Source organism: Vanessa atalanta, chromosome 17, assembly GCF_905147765.1.
Source record: "Vanessa atalanta chromosome 17, ilVanAtal1.2, whole genome shotgun sequence".
NCBI lineage: Eukaryota > Metazoa > Arthropoda > Insecta > Lepidoptera > Nymphalidae > Vanessa > Vanessa atalanta.
This window is the reverse complement of record NC_061887.1, coordinates 7,603,686-7,621,872: the sequence shown is the minus strand read 5'-3', so window position 1 is coordinate 7,621,872 and position 18,187 is coordinate 7,603,686. Positions and strand designations below refer to the sequence as shown.

The 18,187-nt window shown below is 31.7% G+C and overlaps 1 protein-coding gene across 3 annotated transcripts in view; it reads right to left on the bottom strand.

The window, feature by feature from the left end:
• The window catches only part of LOC125070438 (protein dead ringer), a 113,817-nt gene that overhangs the window by 20,548 nt on the left and 75,082 nt on the right, over nt 1-18,187 (bottom strand). For all 3 annotated transcript variants that reach the window (XM_047680315.1, XM_047680317.1, XM_047680316.1), the window contains one exon: nt 14,408-14,480. In XM_047680315.1, the coding sequence (XP_047536271.1) occupies nt 14,408-14,480 (73 nt within the window). The remainder of the gene's footprint in view (nt 1-14,407; nt 14,481-18,187) is intronic.

Here is an 18,187-nt window from a genome sequence, read left to right as displayed (position 1 = left end):
AATGTAATACAATTACATTGGACGATCTCCCATTGGGAATCGGGATCCGACATATGATTTCCGCTGTCCACTAGAAATAGCCATATTTCAACGAATTCTAGGCATCATAGGTTCATTTCACAAACAGACAAAAAAAGAAATAAAAAAAAATCTCTTAGCAATGTACTCTTAGACATATGTTCATCAATTTAAATAAGATTAAGTGAATTAATATTTTAAATACACAATCATAGTGATAATTAATGTAAGATACATTAACTGACTCATAAATCCACTTAAAAAAAGATTGAATCGAACTCAAAGGAACTCGCAAACGTCAACTGTCAAAATATAAAAAATAAAATTTTTAATCGGACAATTGCTCCCAAAGTACTTTTAGTGTCATAAAAGAAAAATAAGAAAATTATATTTTAGTTACATTTCAAAATGTTGAAATGAATGAATGAAACGCCATCAGTTGGTTGGGTTGTTTGGTACTAGTGGAGTTAAATTAGCACAGTGTTCGCCGTCCGAGCCGGCTCTGCGCTCCGCTACCGTCTTCTAAGACGCGTATAAAATCTTTGATACGCAGCACCGATGGAATCGAAATTCGATATTCGACTCACAAGTTTATTTATCGCGAAATACGACGATATTTTAGACCGTCCATCATTCAGACAGTTCACAGAAGCGGTAAGATTAATTGTATTTCGGTTGAGTTATCAAAATAATTAGAATGACGCTATTTTCGTTTGTGATGCTAATTTGACAGACGTCGCGGGAGATACCACATCTTCTTGTTTGCCGGCTGGATTCTTTGATTGCTTCTGTTATTTGTTTTAATAAAACACACACATTAATATTCTATTATATCCAGCCGAATTAAAAATCACATCAACATTTCGCATTGAACATATATCGTATGACAAAATAATTTGAACATATCATTAATGTCATAAACTGGCTCGACTCCAAATATATGATAACGCATTTATCATAAAACGGGCGAAGTTTAGGAAAGAACAGAAACGGGTTTAATGTAGGAAATATTTGATAGCCACTTCTAAGAACCGAGTATTTAATATACAGTAGTTAATTTCGAATACGACCGCTATAAATGTATTTGATTAATATCATTCCGGCGAAACAAATGTAACGGCTGTGCGCTATGATCAAAGAGCTGTGTAAATCAGCTCGGAACGGTGCGTGGAACAAAGGCTAAGGTGTTGTGAATTAAAATATAAACATTATATAACATCCTTTAATTACAAATTTCATCGCATAAATCTCACCTTCAATGGAATTGCTCGCTAAATACTGAATGAATGAGAAAACAAATCCTATGAAAAAAGTTGTCACTTAAGTTTTTTTGTCAATAAACCAACGATTTTTACCATTTATAGCGGAAAAGTCAACCTACGTATTTTATCTTCATTTCATTGCACCTAACTTACTACTCTACTATACTAAAATAAATTATTTCAATCGAAGTTGTTAAAACATCGTGAAAAGTTTTAAAATAATACTGTTACGAAAAATAAATATTGATTTATATAATCGCGGAATATGTTCCGATGATCTTAACAATGACCACGAACTGGAAACTCGCCAATCTTAACATCCAATAATAAACAGCCTTCGTTTGCCATTATTACAATAAATGAAAATTAATTACATGTTTTGTGAAATAGTTTTGGACATGTATATTATTCTTCTAATAATATAAATAGCGCAAGAATTTCAATTTGTCGCTTCAGAGAGTGCCATTTTATGTGCCTATTTTATCTGTTTATTGATTATGTTTTAGAACTAAATTTATAGCATTTATTCTTTCTCTTCAGGTATTTTTCTGTTACTGATTTTTCCAATAAGAAGTCACTATTATTATTATTATGCTCAACAATTAGTTCGAAATGAATGTATTTATTGTTCAGGCGAATGAAACTTGCATGTTTCGGATGAAATTTTGACACACATGTATCCACCATCTTTGGAGAAGTGTGGTGATACCACACAGACTAGCTTTACCCTCGAAGGTAAAGAAGATTTTTGACCAACAGTGGGATAATAACTGACGGTTACTATGTATTTATATTATTAGTTCTAACACATTTTCTTACTAATTATTAGAATAAGTCTGTACGTGGGTTTGTAGTTAACCTACAATTTATGCAATAAAGTGTTTAAATATTTGAAATAAAGTTTTATTTACTAATTTATGTAAATATTGCAGTTTTATACGGTCAGAAGCAATTCAACTTCCTAGTGTAAGAGAAAAATAGTTATTTTAAAAGCAATTAAGTTGGTTCCATTATCAAAAGAGTTGGGAAAGTCTGAATGGCGCGAAGATCAGAGAGTGTGTGGACATGTTGTGACAGAGCTCCGAATGATTAATGAGAGAATACTAATCGCGACCGATTTATTTATAGCTCGCCCAGGAGATCATTTGTTGATATTTAAATAGGCCACTGGGTCTGACTTTAATATGTAACTGCAGGATTCGTTTATAATTAACTTAAGTTTTTTTTTTACGAGCTTCATTTTAACTTCATGTGAGACGACCAATGGTTGGTTTTATATGGAATAAAAAAAAAATCGTATTTTAGTCAATTTAATTCAATTTGTGCCTTGCAGAGCTTAATTGACAATATTTTTAATATAAACTAATATTATAAGTACGAAAGTAACTCTGTTACTTCTCCAGGCTTCAACCGCTGAGCCGATTTAGATGAAATTTGGTATCTAGATAGTTTCAGTCATCGGGAAGGATAAGGCGTTTTTTTAATTCACTTCTCGACGGGATAAATTGGGAGCTATCGGTTTGTGTGCAATAGGTAAAGTTTGATATAATTTCGAACGAGTAAAGCCGCAGGTTCGGCTAGTAATAATTTAATATGACAATTTTAAATTGTTTTCATGCAGCTATGCGTTTGATTATTTCTACTTTGATATTTCTAAATGTCGGTCGGTGTAATTGCATTTAATAAAGAATAATTACTTAATTGGAGCAGACTGACTCGCTTTGATTACTTGGAATCATACTTCGCAATCTTAAAGATTACTTTGACGTTCATTATTAATAACAACATATGCCCCTGACTCCGTTTGAGTTAACTTAGAACTGAAGATAGAATTTCTATTGACTATACTCGTATATTTCTAAGTTACGATTGACATTCAACGTAATCGTGATCACAATTATTTAATATTCGTTTAAATATAATATTCTATTTATTTTTTTAAATATGTGGGGAGTTAAATTAGAATAAAATACAATTAGAATTGACAATATGTGTTTCAAACTAAGTTGAACGTATGAAAGTGGTATATAAAATTTTTGATTCCAATTCGATAAAGGAATATGAACCATCAAGATCTTACTATAAACTATATTAAATTTAACAGTTAAATAGCAAACATGTAATATAAAAAATAGGTATTCACAAAACAACATATCAGAAACATATCTTAGCAGATAGGATCCTTAGCAGAATGATAAAAGCCCGTACATGTCCCAAATATTCTACAAAGAATCTCGTATCTTATTATGAAAATATTGAAAACTGATATTGTTTAATTGTTTTTTTTAGTGATGGGAGAGCAATTTTTGGTTTGAGGAAATGTTCCTTGCATTCTTGCCCTCCATGCATTCAAGATTTGTACATATTTAATTAATTTCTCATACGTAAACATTGTATTTCTATATGAGTATTTTAAGTTTTAAACGCAGACGTGCTGTATAATTATTAATTAATTAATGTGTTCGCCAATGTTCTGTGATGTTGATATCACGTTTCTCAGCCGTTATTAACGTTCTAGTTGAACGTACTGACCTCTGATGTACTATTACACTGAATTTAGACGATTACTACATTTCTATTTCTATCGACTTTTTCGTTTAGAAATTTATGTACACGAGTTTATATAATAATGGTGGTTTTATTTGTACATTCGATATATTTAGATAAACTATTTCATATTATATCATAGCTATAATATGAAATAGTTTATCATAGTGGTTTCACGCGTGTTATTCGTTCTTCGTCTTAAAACCAAAACTATTTAGGTAACAGTTAAATTTTACTATGACAGAAAATTCAATCACAATGAGTCGAGTGGTTATCGATATAATCGAATGATTAAATATTATTCGATTGAATTTAATATACCTAACAGCTCTATCAAAGTTTTACTATATGGCATGGCAATAAAATATTAGTTTCTTAAAAAGCGTTAATATGACTTAAGCCTTTAAATCGGTTAACGAATAAGTTGCACGCTAGAAACATTTAGAGGGGGCGGCAAGGGTGCAATTACCTCTAAATAAGCAATAAATTACATAGCAATGGTGCGCGGGCGCCGCGTGACGCTCCGCGCTGCTTCCGCGAAACGCCATCTAGTGAGAGAGAAAATTGCACTCGGATCACGATCGATATAGACATGAAACATCGACTTATCGGACCGAGTCGTGACTTTGAGTGATTCTCTTAATATAATTAAAATGCATTTATTGCTTAAATATTTAGATATGCGTGGTACATAATATTCAACAACACAAATGAAACTTGTGTTAAATGATTGTAGGTGGTTGTAATGTCGTGTAATTTAATTTTTGTTTATTTATTGAAGTATGAGGTACCTATAGATTTATTCACTCACGAAGGCGTGCCACGTTAAAATTTATATTTTTAATGTATTTTTTTGCTGTCGTTACTTTTAGTAGAGTTTCACACACTAAGGCATTTTGTAGGCACGTCACTCATACTAATGCACGCCGATTATAATTTAACGAGGAGGGGCGCGCCTTCGTTAGTAAATAGATCTTTACATCAAATTTATTTAATAGAAATAAACAAATTTAATCCAAAAGCTCGAACATAATTAGATAGATGACCCGATTTTGATAAAATTTAGTAAAGCGATAGCGGAAGAAGTACGTTCAATAATGGTTTACAATACCATAATTATTAGTGGAAGATTAAATTTGCTTTAATGAGTTCATGTTTGAAATTATCCAGTGGCTTTAAATTTTCAATGTTATTAAACTATTGTAGACAGTGGTAGTGGTACAACAATGTTGCAAATCAGTGCATTATCCCCATTTCCTCATGCGGTGTTGTTGACATTTCCAGAATAGCCCTTTGTTGGGTCCACTCTTTCTGCCTCGTAGAGTGTTATACTTTGTAACTGTGGTCACGTGGGAACGCTTAAAAGCGTTAACTACGTAATGTCACATACGACTTATAATCTTTATCTTCTGACAGTTAAACATTTAAAACATCTATTAAATAATAATTAAACAACTTATATTTTATGTTTACGCGTATCAATTTAGGTATATGTATTATGAAATTATGTTTTTCGCCGCGTCTGTACGCGATACGCAACAACTATGAAACCGATTTTTATACAGTTTTCACTAAATGTCGGAGTGATTCGTGAGAAATGTTTTGGAGTATAATTCATTAAGATTCAGTGTATATTCTCTGAAATATTATGATGATTGTTGAAGTTATCTGAAAAAAATGACTAATAGAGATGTAAAAGAACCTTATTCCTCCCTGTGTGAAGTCGAATCTGTTTTTTTTTTTTAAGTAGAGGCGAAGGTTTTTTGTAATAAAAGTATAAAATTATTACAGTAATAGAGAGTATAGGATTAAACATTAAATAAAAAAATTAATGAATGGCTGACTATATCTACAATAATTGTTATCTTAAACAAAACAAAGATTAAATTCCTGCCCTATCAAATACTCGAACGGTACATAGTATTGGCAAATGAGTCATACTCGAAAATTCTAAGCTTTACAATCGTATCGCTGTCTCCAATTCAGGTAGACAAGGTACATACAATAAAACATTTACCCGACGTTGAAAAAAACACATTTCAAAGCAATTAACTGGGAGTAAACCTTCATGGCGTCAGAGAGATTACAAAGGACTTATCACTTTTTTTTTTCAAATTATATTTGTGGTAAATTAAGCCCTAAATTGAATAGCATAAGATTGGATTCCGTTTACAGTGGTTACAGTGTTGGTGGCCACGTATTTGTTTCTACTTGATAACAAATTGGTCATCTTTGACGAACCTCCGCGATGAAATAATGACTTACTTGTTTGTAAATTAACTTACGAAAAAAACTAGAATCTTTGCTAACTCTTAAATAAATCCATAAAATGGTCAGACTATATTAAACATGTCACGCGAATAATTAAATAGTATATAGTTAAAATAAGGCGATCGTCTGCCTTGACTATTAAATTTACTACGGCTCTTGACCTCTCCGTTTTTGAAATAAGGGTCACAGGCATTGATTCTACGTAGAGCAGATGTCGCGGCGACAAAGTAAGACGTACGTGCCTGTCGCATAAACAAGGCGTGATGTGTGGGGCCGGCAGCAACAATAGCTAGAGCGCAATTTGTGATTCGACTCTATAATACGCTGTAATTGCTTCAAAAGAGAAAACCACCCTTTATTTTTGCTAATTCGGTAACAGAGAAAGGTGGTCCGTGTTCAAATAGCTCATTCTAAACATCACAAAGGTTATTTATGCAACATTGTTTCATTTAATAATTAACAATTGTATAACTGTATGCATTATGTAGTTCCATATTTGAATGAAACCGTTCAAAAAGATCATAAAATCAGTCTAGAAACTTCAAAAGCTCTTTCATACAGAGTCATTTATTAAATGTTATTAAAAAAAAGAAATGTCACACACGAATTCGAAATTTAAATAAGAACAGATCTTTCATTGTAGCTCGTATCGAATTTATGACGAATATGATTTATGAGGGTATTTGATGCGGATGGACAGACGGACAACAATAGCCTCATACAAATTGGTGAGGAAAGAATCGTCGGGCCATGTTTTTAGTATTATAATGCGGTCACACTCCCCCTCCCAGCTTTTTATTGCATGATATTCTCAGAAATACAATGAATACTGATTTTATTACTTCAATTATTAATAACATATTCAAAATATAGATAACATATCGATAATCAAATAATCGTAAATGTTTGAATACTAAAATTCGTACAAAAGCCGAAAAAAATTATAAAAAGGAATAAAGGGTTCGATTTTCAAACATCAATTAAGTCTCGACTGGAGTCGAATTCGATACCTAAACATAATCGATTAAACACGCGCGTATATTGAACAATGCTTTTTGGCGCGAATTAAATTTCGTTCATAATTCCGGTCATTGACCAATGGGACCGATTTTACAGCCATAAATTCCTTTAAATCAAATCACTTAAATCTATTAACTTGAACTAAAGATAATAAGTCTATTTAAATTTTATTAGCCATTTCTATTAATATCTTCATAAAATATAAATAAATCGTAAAATCATTAACTTTTTTTTTTAAATATGAGAACTCATTTCTAAAGACTTGATTAAACGATTAACAGCCGAATGACCGAATAATTACTTAAAATAAAAAATAACAAGGCTTGTAAATCATTATTTCGAGGTTATATCTCGCTAATTCATCTCATCATTCACATCTCGATTAATCAAAGTTTATCTTACTCGGTCACGGCCCATATTGACTTTTATTAATGAACATTAAAAATATGCAAAACGCTTCGAACGTAAAACGAAAAGGCAGAACTTGATGGGCCGGCGTTTATGGCGTCGGAACGTATCAAAAAGTATTTATTAGAATTAGAATGATTTAATGCCATATTTTAATTCTAGGTTACAATCTATTTGTAATTTTATAATAAGCTTTTAATAATCGTATCGTTTGTGTTTTGTTTGTATTTCAGTGTATTGTGTACCTACATTGTAAATCAGTACGGCGTCAGTAATCAATCAGGCGTAATTAAATGTGCCGATCAATTATGGTGGCGATGATAATAGCAACGTTTTCGTGTTTTACGTGATATATAAAGGTAACTTTGTATAAAAACCAGACTGGCGTTTTGTTTTACACCTCCTTACATTATATTCTAAGTATTTGTGTTCTGGCAAAATAAATATAATTTTAAAAATCCGTCTCTTTTCCTCGTTTATCAGTTCATGATGTGTGACAATGTAAGGTACATTAGGTACATAAGGCGAACTATAGTACATATATTTTCTATTTTCAAATATCAAAATATTTAGCCAATTTTTTAAGACTATTTACATCTTAAAGACGTTAAAATAATGAATGAGTTCGTGTTCATGAATGAAATGTTAATTGTTAATAATATAACCGGGATCAAAACGTGTCGTACGCTAATAAACTAATTTTATTGGTGCTGAAACAAAGAAACGTTTAAGCCGCTATAAAATATATTTATAGATATCTTAACGTAGGCGAGACAATTTCATCAGAAAAATTTCGGGCGGCTGCTGTGATTTATTAATAATCTTTAAGATTACTATCTAATGCGAATGAAAATACAGACACAACTCGCACTTCTTTCCTAGTGATGTAAATAGAAAAAAAAAAAAACATTTTTAACGTTTTTTTTTTTGTTTAAAGAAATTTTATTCTAAAAAATACATCATTATTAATCTCAAACTTTTACGTTTAAATTGAATTTCTTAATTGCACTTTTTATTATTAGATATTATAGTAATATTTTAAATAGTATTTTTATTTGAAAGTTAGGACGTTGCTATTATATTTATCATAATGAGGTACTTGTTAAGTAACTAGCGTCATTTAAATACCTTATAATTGCCATTACAGACTCATTATCATCGGTTATTGTAAGTTATATTTTGATATCTACTATAAAATATTGTTGCATTTTTTTTTAAATTATATATTCATATAGTAATTAAACCTCTTGATATACTTAGTTTATTAATTTCCACACAAAAGTAAAGTCTACACAAGAGGTCATGTACAAAAGCCACAGTACAATTATTATTCAAACTGTTCTTAATATTGATATAATGTAATTATGACAGAAACAATGAAAAATAAACGTATAATTCTAAATTTAAAAATTCAAAATAAATCATAATCATGTTGCGGTAAGACCGTTAAACTTTTGTGTCTGCTATTGAAATAATTCACATCAAACGCAACGAAAATAAATGAATTAAGTTTCGCCTATTCACATCACTATCAACCTTGATTAATTCTACTTTTATATGTTTGTGGATAAGGCAGCTGTTTCGTTTGATCGCGATACGCCACAGTCGACAGAATGTCTCTAGCATTTTTCACAACGGCGAAAACACGACGAAAATAATCGATCATAATCTTGAGAATTCCTCGGAGTGAAACAATATTATTCGTTTAACGCTGCGGAATTAGAACTACGCATTATTAATTCGAGTTGAAATTAGTCTGTTCCCTTGACAGTTTTAAAATATGCACTCTATTTTATTTTATCGTTTGGAAGAACGTGCAAAACAATTATGTGTTGCAATACGAAAAAAATACAATAAATATTACATTTTTTTTTTTTAATTTTTAATATGTAAATCGATGCTTACTCGGAGTATTAAAAAAAAAGGCAACGTTAAATTACGTTTATCTGACACAAAGTCATTCAGTCACTTCTCTTTTCACCTCATTCATTCATTGGACGCGAACATCGACAGACTTGTGCGCTTCTGTTGCTCTGGTACAATTCGTAAGCGAAAAACTACTATCACATTCGTCTTTATTTTTAATCTTTTTTTGTTGCAATGACTGGCTGACATAGTACTATTGCAGTATACAGAAAAAAGTATGACAACAAAAGAACCTGCGAAACAGGACGAATACGAATTTCAAATAAGGTTACTAGTGACGTCATAATGCTAATTTTTTTTATTATTTGATCCCAAATTGACATATATAGCAGCGCGACACAGAAAAGGTTTTTGTATATAATACATGACAAATAACGTCTGCATATAGTTTTGCTTGTACCATATAGAAGTGGTAAGCGAATCCCATGGTACAACAGCAGATTAAAATGCATACCAAGAATATTTAAATAATTACATGCGATATATTTTTTAATCGCTGTATTTTTTAACTTGGGCTGAATGAAGGCAGGTCACCCTGCATGACTGGCGCGTTTTGTCCGTTATTGGCGCGAGATGACCGTCACAATGTTGCCTGCCAGTGCTATCGACTGACGTTTACCGATTTATTACAAACGATCTGTCAAATGTACTACGTTGGCACTGTTGGTTTGCTGTTTCAATTTTAAATAAATACATTATACACATTTGCATGTGTGCAGATATTATACATTAATTTTTTCATTATTTTTATTTTATCCTTATCGTATTATAGGTTTCGTTTATGATTAAACGTCAGTCTGTATTGAAGAATAATAAGATGTTATACATGTAAGTTTTATCATATATGTAACATCAATCAAATTGACCCAAAGTCATGACCAGAAGTTTTATAACACAGTGACTGAATGATAATTTAATTATCATACATAATACAATTCCAACCAACGATCATTCTGAATAAAGTCAATTTAGTTAATCTGACTTTTAATAGCAAAGAAAACTAACATATCTATTGATTCACCACATAGACAGTTATGAGCGTGCACATTAACAATGTTGTATTAATATATTTGGGTCATATATCGGTTTTAAAATTCAATTTATATAGAATAAATACGCGTCAGGGATATACAGCCAATTATAATTACTTACAGATAAAAATGTTATCTCCATTTTTAAATATATGTTGCAGTCAGAATAAAAATGATATACATTAATAATAGTCGTAACTATATAAACTAGCCAGCTGAGTATAAAACAAACACTTCAATAAAGTGTAACATTGCAGTGACAATCGCAATCATCAATCTTCGCCCCAGTGAGATCGGACCGATCATTAATTTAGTTATTTCAAGCCCCGAGGTGACAATATGCTTCAATGAAACGCCGAACGAATTAAAAATTTCATTAAATTTAAAAATTAGTGGTGCATTATTAGGCGTTATTTTTGAATTCCGAACTAGTTCTCATTGATAGATAATTCGAATGCATTATTTTCAAATTTAGAACGTCGAAAATAATTAAAAAACTTGTGCTAGAGAATTTATGAAATTTAAAATAAATCTTGGGGAATTCTAAATTCTACGATTGAACCATTTACATTGGAATTCTGAAATTCCAAATTTAAATCTAAATCTAAATTAAATGAGCAACGCACTCATTCCTCTATTTATAAAACTAATAATGCTATAATATTTTTTAATGGTGGTTTTATTTTTCTAAATCAATACGATGATTATCATACATGACAGACAATCCATGTATAATTATATTATAAGCGTTAATGCAATAGTTATAACTTTTTTATATTATAATAAGATTCCAGTTAATCCAGTTATACTTCTAGTACACTATGAATATCGACCCTTGTATTCCATCTTTCATTCAAAATCCATTTGAACAATAATTGTTCCACGCCCATATATCGAAGTCCCGTCTAATCAATCAGTTTGAAATGAGCATTCGTAGCTAAACAGACGCAAACAAATGAGCGCATAACCCAAAATCGAATTAACTAAAGCTAGTTTAAGATACCAATTAAACCTCTAACAAAGGCTATCCTCGATGACGAAGAAAAAAGTTTGATAGATCCACTCTTTAATCTAATCTATGATCTGCTATATTGTAAACGATAAGCAACTCTATCTTGTATAATGTAATGTTCAAATTAAGTTGACGTACAAGGGTTAAACACTTGAGAAGGCTGTTGGCACAACATCTTATATCGATTAAACAGATAATTAATCACGGGAAATGAATCCGAATGAGATGTTATTAGTTATAGTATACTCGCTATTAACAAGTGAAACAATACCATGGCTTGTACAGGTTGTGACATTTGTTTTTTTTTTTTTTTTAATTTTAAATTTTATTTTGAAGTAGATCTTTAAAAATAGGTACAAATAAAACGTTTCAGTTTTTATACAAAGCGTGAAAAATGTTTTTTTTTTTTTATATTTTAAATCAGAATCAATTACGTTTAGTAGGAACTAGAAATTATTAAATAAGTTTGTTTTTTTTATTGTTCATTTTGTTTTATATTTCGCAGTACGCAGTTGCACCCTGTATAACGATGCAGACAGAAGCGGGTTGATGGCCGATCAATCAGTTACTAACGAGTTAGTCACGTGGTAACTATCCTCTCCCCACCTCGATATGAGAAAATCGAAAAAAGACGCCCAAAAATTAATCGGTTAAATCAAAATGATAAAGAATGTTAAAAGTTAATTGTTATTTTTAAAAATAAACATACTGGCTGAAGGTATACAGCTGGAGTTATAAAGAAAAAAAATATTTTTTTTAATATATCGCATCATCCTACCACAACCAAAAACTTTGAGTCGATATATAAATAATAAAATAGTAATCACTTTCATCTATCTCTCATGTTGCAAATAATTAAATAGTTAAATCGATAATTGCGATTTACACGAATCGATTAAAGAACACCCACATCGATATCCCGATAAACATTACCATAATGGTTTGTCGCTGGCCTTAAACTAAACGTCTGAGATTGATTAAAAACAAAAAAGATATAGTGATGTGATGTTAATTTTTTTAACGGTGATGAAGACAGAGTGCCGCGCAGGCGCGGGGCGTGTCGGGTTAACTTTCATTACTCATGAGCAATAATAAATGATAAAACATTATTAATATGAGATCAGAACTGGAGGCTGGCATAAGGATAAGCTGGGTCGAATAAATTAATTCTAGTAATTAAAATACGAGTAAACGACCATAACGAACCAGAGCTATGAACGAACAAATATTGCGTTTGTAAGTTCACAGATATTTAATGACTTATTAACTAGACAAATAATTATAAAGCAACGAAATTCATTCAAATACCTCAAAGTTAATCCGATTAACACAACATCGATTCGATTCGATTCGAATTGGTTCTCGATATAAATCGTGAAAGAAAAACGACGATTAGTTTCGCTGTTATCGCCTCGCGTAATAACAGCCAGAAGTTTATTGGCCGTGTTCTGAAGTGATAAATTGAATAATAATTTATTACGTACCAGATAAGACCCGGTTCGATTCCGATTTCTGATATCACCAACGCGAAGACTATTGCACGGCCGTGTAAATATTATTTATAACATTTATTTCAATTATGACAAGTCGGACAAGGATGTACGATTAACGAGCCAACTCGTAAAATAGTTCTGAAGTCACTTATTAATTCCGATTTATGGGCTATATTTTATCAGCTTTTCACAAATCTTAAATTTTACACATAACCCGATATAAATGTCAAATATACGAAAATAAATATCAGGTTATATTAAAAACTATCGATGCACTTAAGACATTTAAATATATAGATTTAAATAATTAACGAACAGGATAAATTTCACAAATCATGTGAATCGAAAATTATAAAACAACACAAACATAACAAATATTATTAATAATATGACGAGAAACATAATCTATCCAACGACAACGATGGCGCTATTAAAAAAAGCGATCAATTAAAGATGAAAAGAGAAAAAATATAAAAATCCACTCAAAGATCGAGAAAGACGGACATAGTTATCAATCAAATCGCGCATGCACACGATCTGAATGCTCGAGGCGATTAACGAATCTCAAGCTTAATTATTTCTATTATGATATTTAAAATATAATGATTATCTTAAATAATACAGCACGTATGGCGAATTCCCACAGTCGAAACAACGAATGCGTCTTAACTCATGTAAAAACATTACCGGTAAAGATTTATGCAACGAATGTTAATACAAGCATATTGTGCCTTATAAATAATCCCACGTATCGTTAAGCATCTTATTCATTTTATTTATGATTTAAGTAAAGTGTGGTCTAGTGGCTAGATCACGTGTTCAGTGTTTATAATTCATCTCGTTTAATGCTGAGGTTGTGTCTGATGAATGTCTGACCCATGTATATCAACTAATCGAACACATCGAAGCAAGGAGGTAGACTGAGCTTCCCAACAGAACAGGAGACCTTAGCTCAACGCTGAGTTATTAACAAGCTGTTATTTATTAAAAAAAAAAAACTTATTAATAATAATAAGTTGAGATTAAGAAATAAATTGACACATAAATGTCAAGTAAGATACATTTTAAATAACATTCTAAATATTTCATAGTCGAGCTAATTACGTCTAATAGTTCTACATAGACGACGTACGGACATCGTTAATCATATGCGATCTTATCACCCATATGTCGATCCCCACAATATAAAACCGTTTGAAAGAGAAGATAACCTATATCTGATTGTCTAAAACCATACCACCAAGACCTCCCAGATACAACGTCTGCTCCTCTAAAATAGCTCATTTTAATTCGGTCGTGTTATATAAAGGATCGTCGATCGTGGATCGAACATTGAAATCTATGATAAATTACAAGTAATATCAATTGGTTGAGAATTAATCAACAGCAATGATTGTCGGACTTAATGTGGGAACTTACCTCGCTTTTGCATGAAGGAAAACAAATCATCAAGGAATTCTTTCCTCTGCGGCTCATCGCTTATCTCGTACAACTGTAACAAAAACAAAAACGAATTAATAATTATGAAAACATCAATAAAATAATACCTTTCGGACTTGAAGAGATATTCAAAAAAAGAACAAAAAATTAAAACACTTGAAGATCACGATGCTAAGTGTGGGTAGTTAAAAATAAACAAAGAAGTGTCAATCATATCTATTTATTATTAGATGACGGAAATCGTGGCCTGAAAACTATACGCAGACGTGAATAAGACAAAGACGGCAACAATGAAACGCTTATCACGTGTATAATATGAAAAATAGCAACGTTATCGACGCTAGGAATAATGAAAACATTAATATTCACAGTAGGAAGCTAACGGTGCGCAGTGGCCACGTGCGTCGGGCCCGCATGTCCGGAAAAAAAACATCGCAAATGCATTACATTTCTCATACATTCATGAATAATCTAGCGACGAACACGATAATACTCAAACAAGAATTTGAATATCAACGAGTTGGAAAGATCGGGTGGGAATCGAAACTTAGCCGGCAAAGCTAGCAATAACATTCTTAGTTCTTATGGAGTAGTTTGAATATCATTTTGATAGCCAATTGTGAGTACATGCTATAAGCATTTGTCACGAAGAGCATGCATTGCAGCAGCGTTGTGGATTAAGCTCTTATTCACGTCCTTCAGATGGTGGAATGAGCTTCAAAACATAAGATACTTGCAACTTTGTCCATCAGTGGGAGATACACATAAATATTACTATATATATATACTACAACATATTAAAACACCAGACGATTGAGACGTTCAAAGCGGCACATTATCTTGTGAACAATTAAGTCGACAGATAATATATCAACTATTAGTTATTTTTACTAACATCGAAAAAGAAGGATGTTTTCAAATCGGGTATTTATGAACCGATTTTCATTATTATATTTGCTATGAATACAGGACAGTTCTAATTTGTGGTTTCTGTACCGCGAAATGGGTATATCCCATTTCATTTGAATCGGAAATTGTTAAATTCATGAAGCGTACTTATATAATTACAGATATTTTTTGGATGAAAACATTATTGTATTATTATATGTATATTATTAAAAGTTTAAATGCAAGGCCTAATAGCAGCGATAAAGAAAGTTTTTTTCGCAATTAGGCTAGCAGATCTACTTTGTATAAGCGATACACCCCATTGCCACCGCGCATGTCATTGGTAATAATTGCCCCGATATCCGGCACTTAAATGTACTGGCAATTTAAAATAGAGATAAAACGTATCACTTACATACTATGACGATAAACAGTACATTGAAATAAGCGAAGGAAAATTTATTCAGTTTAGCGAATAATTAATAGTCTAGAGAATACAGGGAGATCTATATTTTGTTGATAACATATTACAGTGAATTACCTAATACATTTCAACATTTCATTTTACTTGTCTATGACCCATCTATTTACTCTGTGGAAATGAGCGATTCGAACTCTTAATTACTCCCGACATACAATGTCGACAAAAATATTCGTTAAGGTAGAAGTAAATAAAAATTAATAAATAATGCTGAGACAGCTAATGAGATGTTTTATGAACCTTCTCAATACGTATTTAGTTATTGGGTTTTTCTATTTAATCTTAACTATTAATCTATAAAATAAACTGACATACGACATGTAAATGAAATAGTTAGGACTAGGTTAAACGACTTATTAAATTAACATCACCATAAGAAATTCTACAGATAGTTTACATAAACCAACATTCATTTAAAATCATGTCAAAACAAGCGTGTCAATACAAACATCAAAGACGCCGAATCAAATCTATAAGCACGTGACATCAATATGGGAAAAACCGTTAAGCAAACGTACATCGTCCGGTTTACTTCGAAACGGGCAAAAGCTCATGGACGCGGCGCCGGAGAATCAAACACGAGCTATTTGCATTGAACGAACAATTACATCAGGGCACTTAGCGGCGAGACGAACTGGGCCGTGTACGGACAGCGAAACGCCATTTGACACTTCCTGTTTCCTCTCCTTATATTTGAATACTAGCTTCATTAAAACATTGACACATTCGGGTCATGGCACGCGAAAAAATTTGCATTAATGCGTTGCTTACATTTTCTTTACTCAACAGTGACGTTTCTAAGAACAATTATCAAAGCTTGCCCTAGTCTGTTTTAAATAGGCAGGCATTGTTTGAAGATCACAAGTGACTACAAACTTAAAACAAACGACTAAGAATTTAAATTCATAATTATCATAACATAATTAAATTACTATAATTAATAAAACTACTACTTTCTTTTCCGAAAGACGAAACACTATGTTGTAACTTTGATGGTGGCCGTATTTTGACAGGGAGATTGGATTAAAAGATCATCTTGACATGTTTTTAAATATAAAGGTTTGGATAGACACATTTAAATATTTTATGAAACAGATGAAAATTAATGAATGTTTATATATTTTGTCTCAATTAGTCATCGCATATTTAAAACATCGTGCGTTTTATCTGAAAACGACGTTGTACCATTGGTAGTATAGACAGCATACTTAGTATAGACAAGATACTTTTGTCGAAAACGACAAGAGGTGTAGAAATGGCTTAAATATTTAATACTACTTGTCGCTCTCGGCTTCGCTCACGTTTTAGGGGTTGCTTGTCAAGTGTTAGGCAAAATAAGTAGCCCATGTCCTTCCTTACAGTACAAGTTTGCTTCATACAAAATTTCATCAAATTCGGTTCATTGGTTTGGTAGTGAAAGAGCGACAGACATACAGCCAGACAGACAGAGTTACTTTCACATTTATAATATGTATTAGTATAGAAGTATAGATGACACGTGATAATACAAATCGCTTCGTCTCGACTCGAATGCTCTTATCTAAGACCGATATAAAAAGTTTATGTGGAAATTGCCTAAATACCGGGAGCGATGAAAAATTGATTTAATTTAAATAAGTCGAATTTTCATCGGCCTTTGCTAAACATTTGTTCTTAATGTGTCTCTGTCATCATGCTTAAAGGGTGTTATTAATGATAGCTACCGGTACTAGCAACATAAACGAGTATAAAAATTTCAATAATTAACCAGCTTAAATCTAAGAAGCAAAAGGTTACATATGAATATACATACATCCATAAGTTCCCAAGCAACGACACGGTTCATTATATATTCCAATTATTACAAAACAGACGTCGAAAGCGTCATAAAGATTTCAACGGCCTCTCGATGTGAACAGTTTGCGGACAAATTATTGTATGAAACGTCAGAAATATTATCATAACAGGGTCGCATTGTCGCCCACCGGCCCGTCAATATTTGAATCACAAAACTCGACTGTAAGCCGCTTAATCCCTATTGTCATGGGCCAATTAACGACTCTCCCCTTCCGCTTGAATAAATAAATAAATAACGCAACACCGCTATGATAGAGATTAGTAATAATATTTTGACGCGTCGCCAGTTTTAAATGTATTTTGTTATATTTTTATAATTTAAAATACTCGATATTATTACCCGAAAAAAAATATGTACGAATTTGTTAATTGCCTGTATGAAGTTATGTAAATATAATTCTAAATGCACATTAAAAATACTTTTAGGAGTAAAAAGCGATCAGCGGTAGCTTCGGAAATAATTGATCTTCAGATAATATTATTGATGATATTTTAGTAAATTCGATTTGCGAAGAGGTTAATTCAATGAGCTACAGTATATAAGTTATCACTGC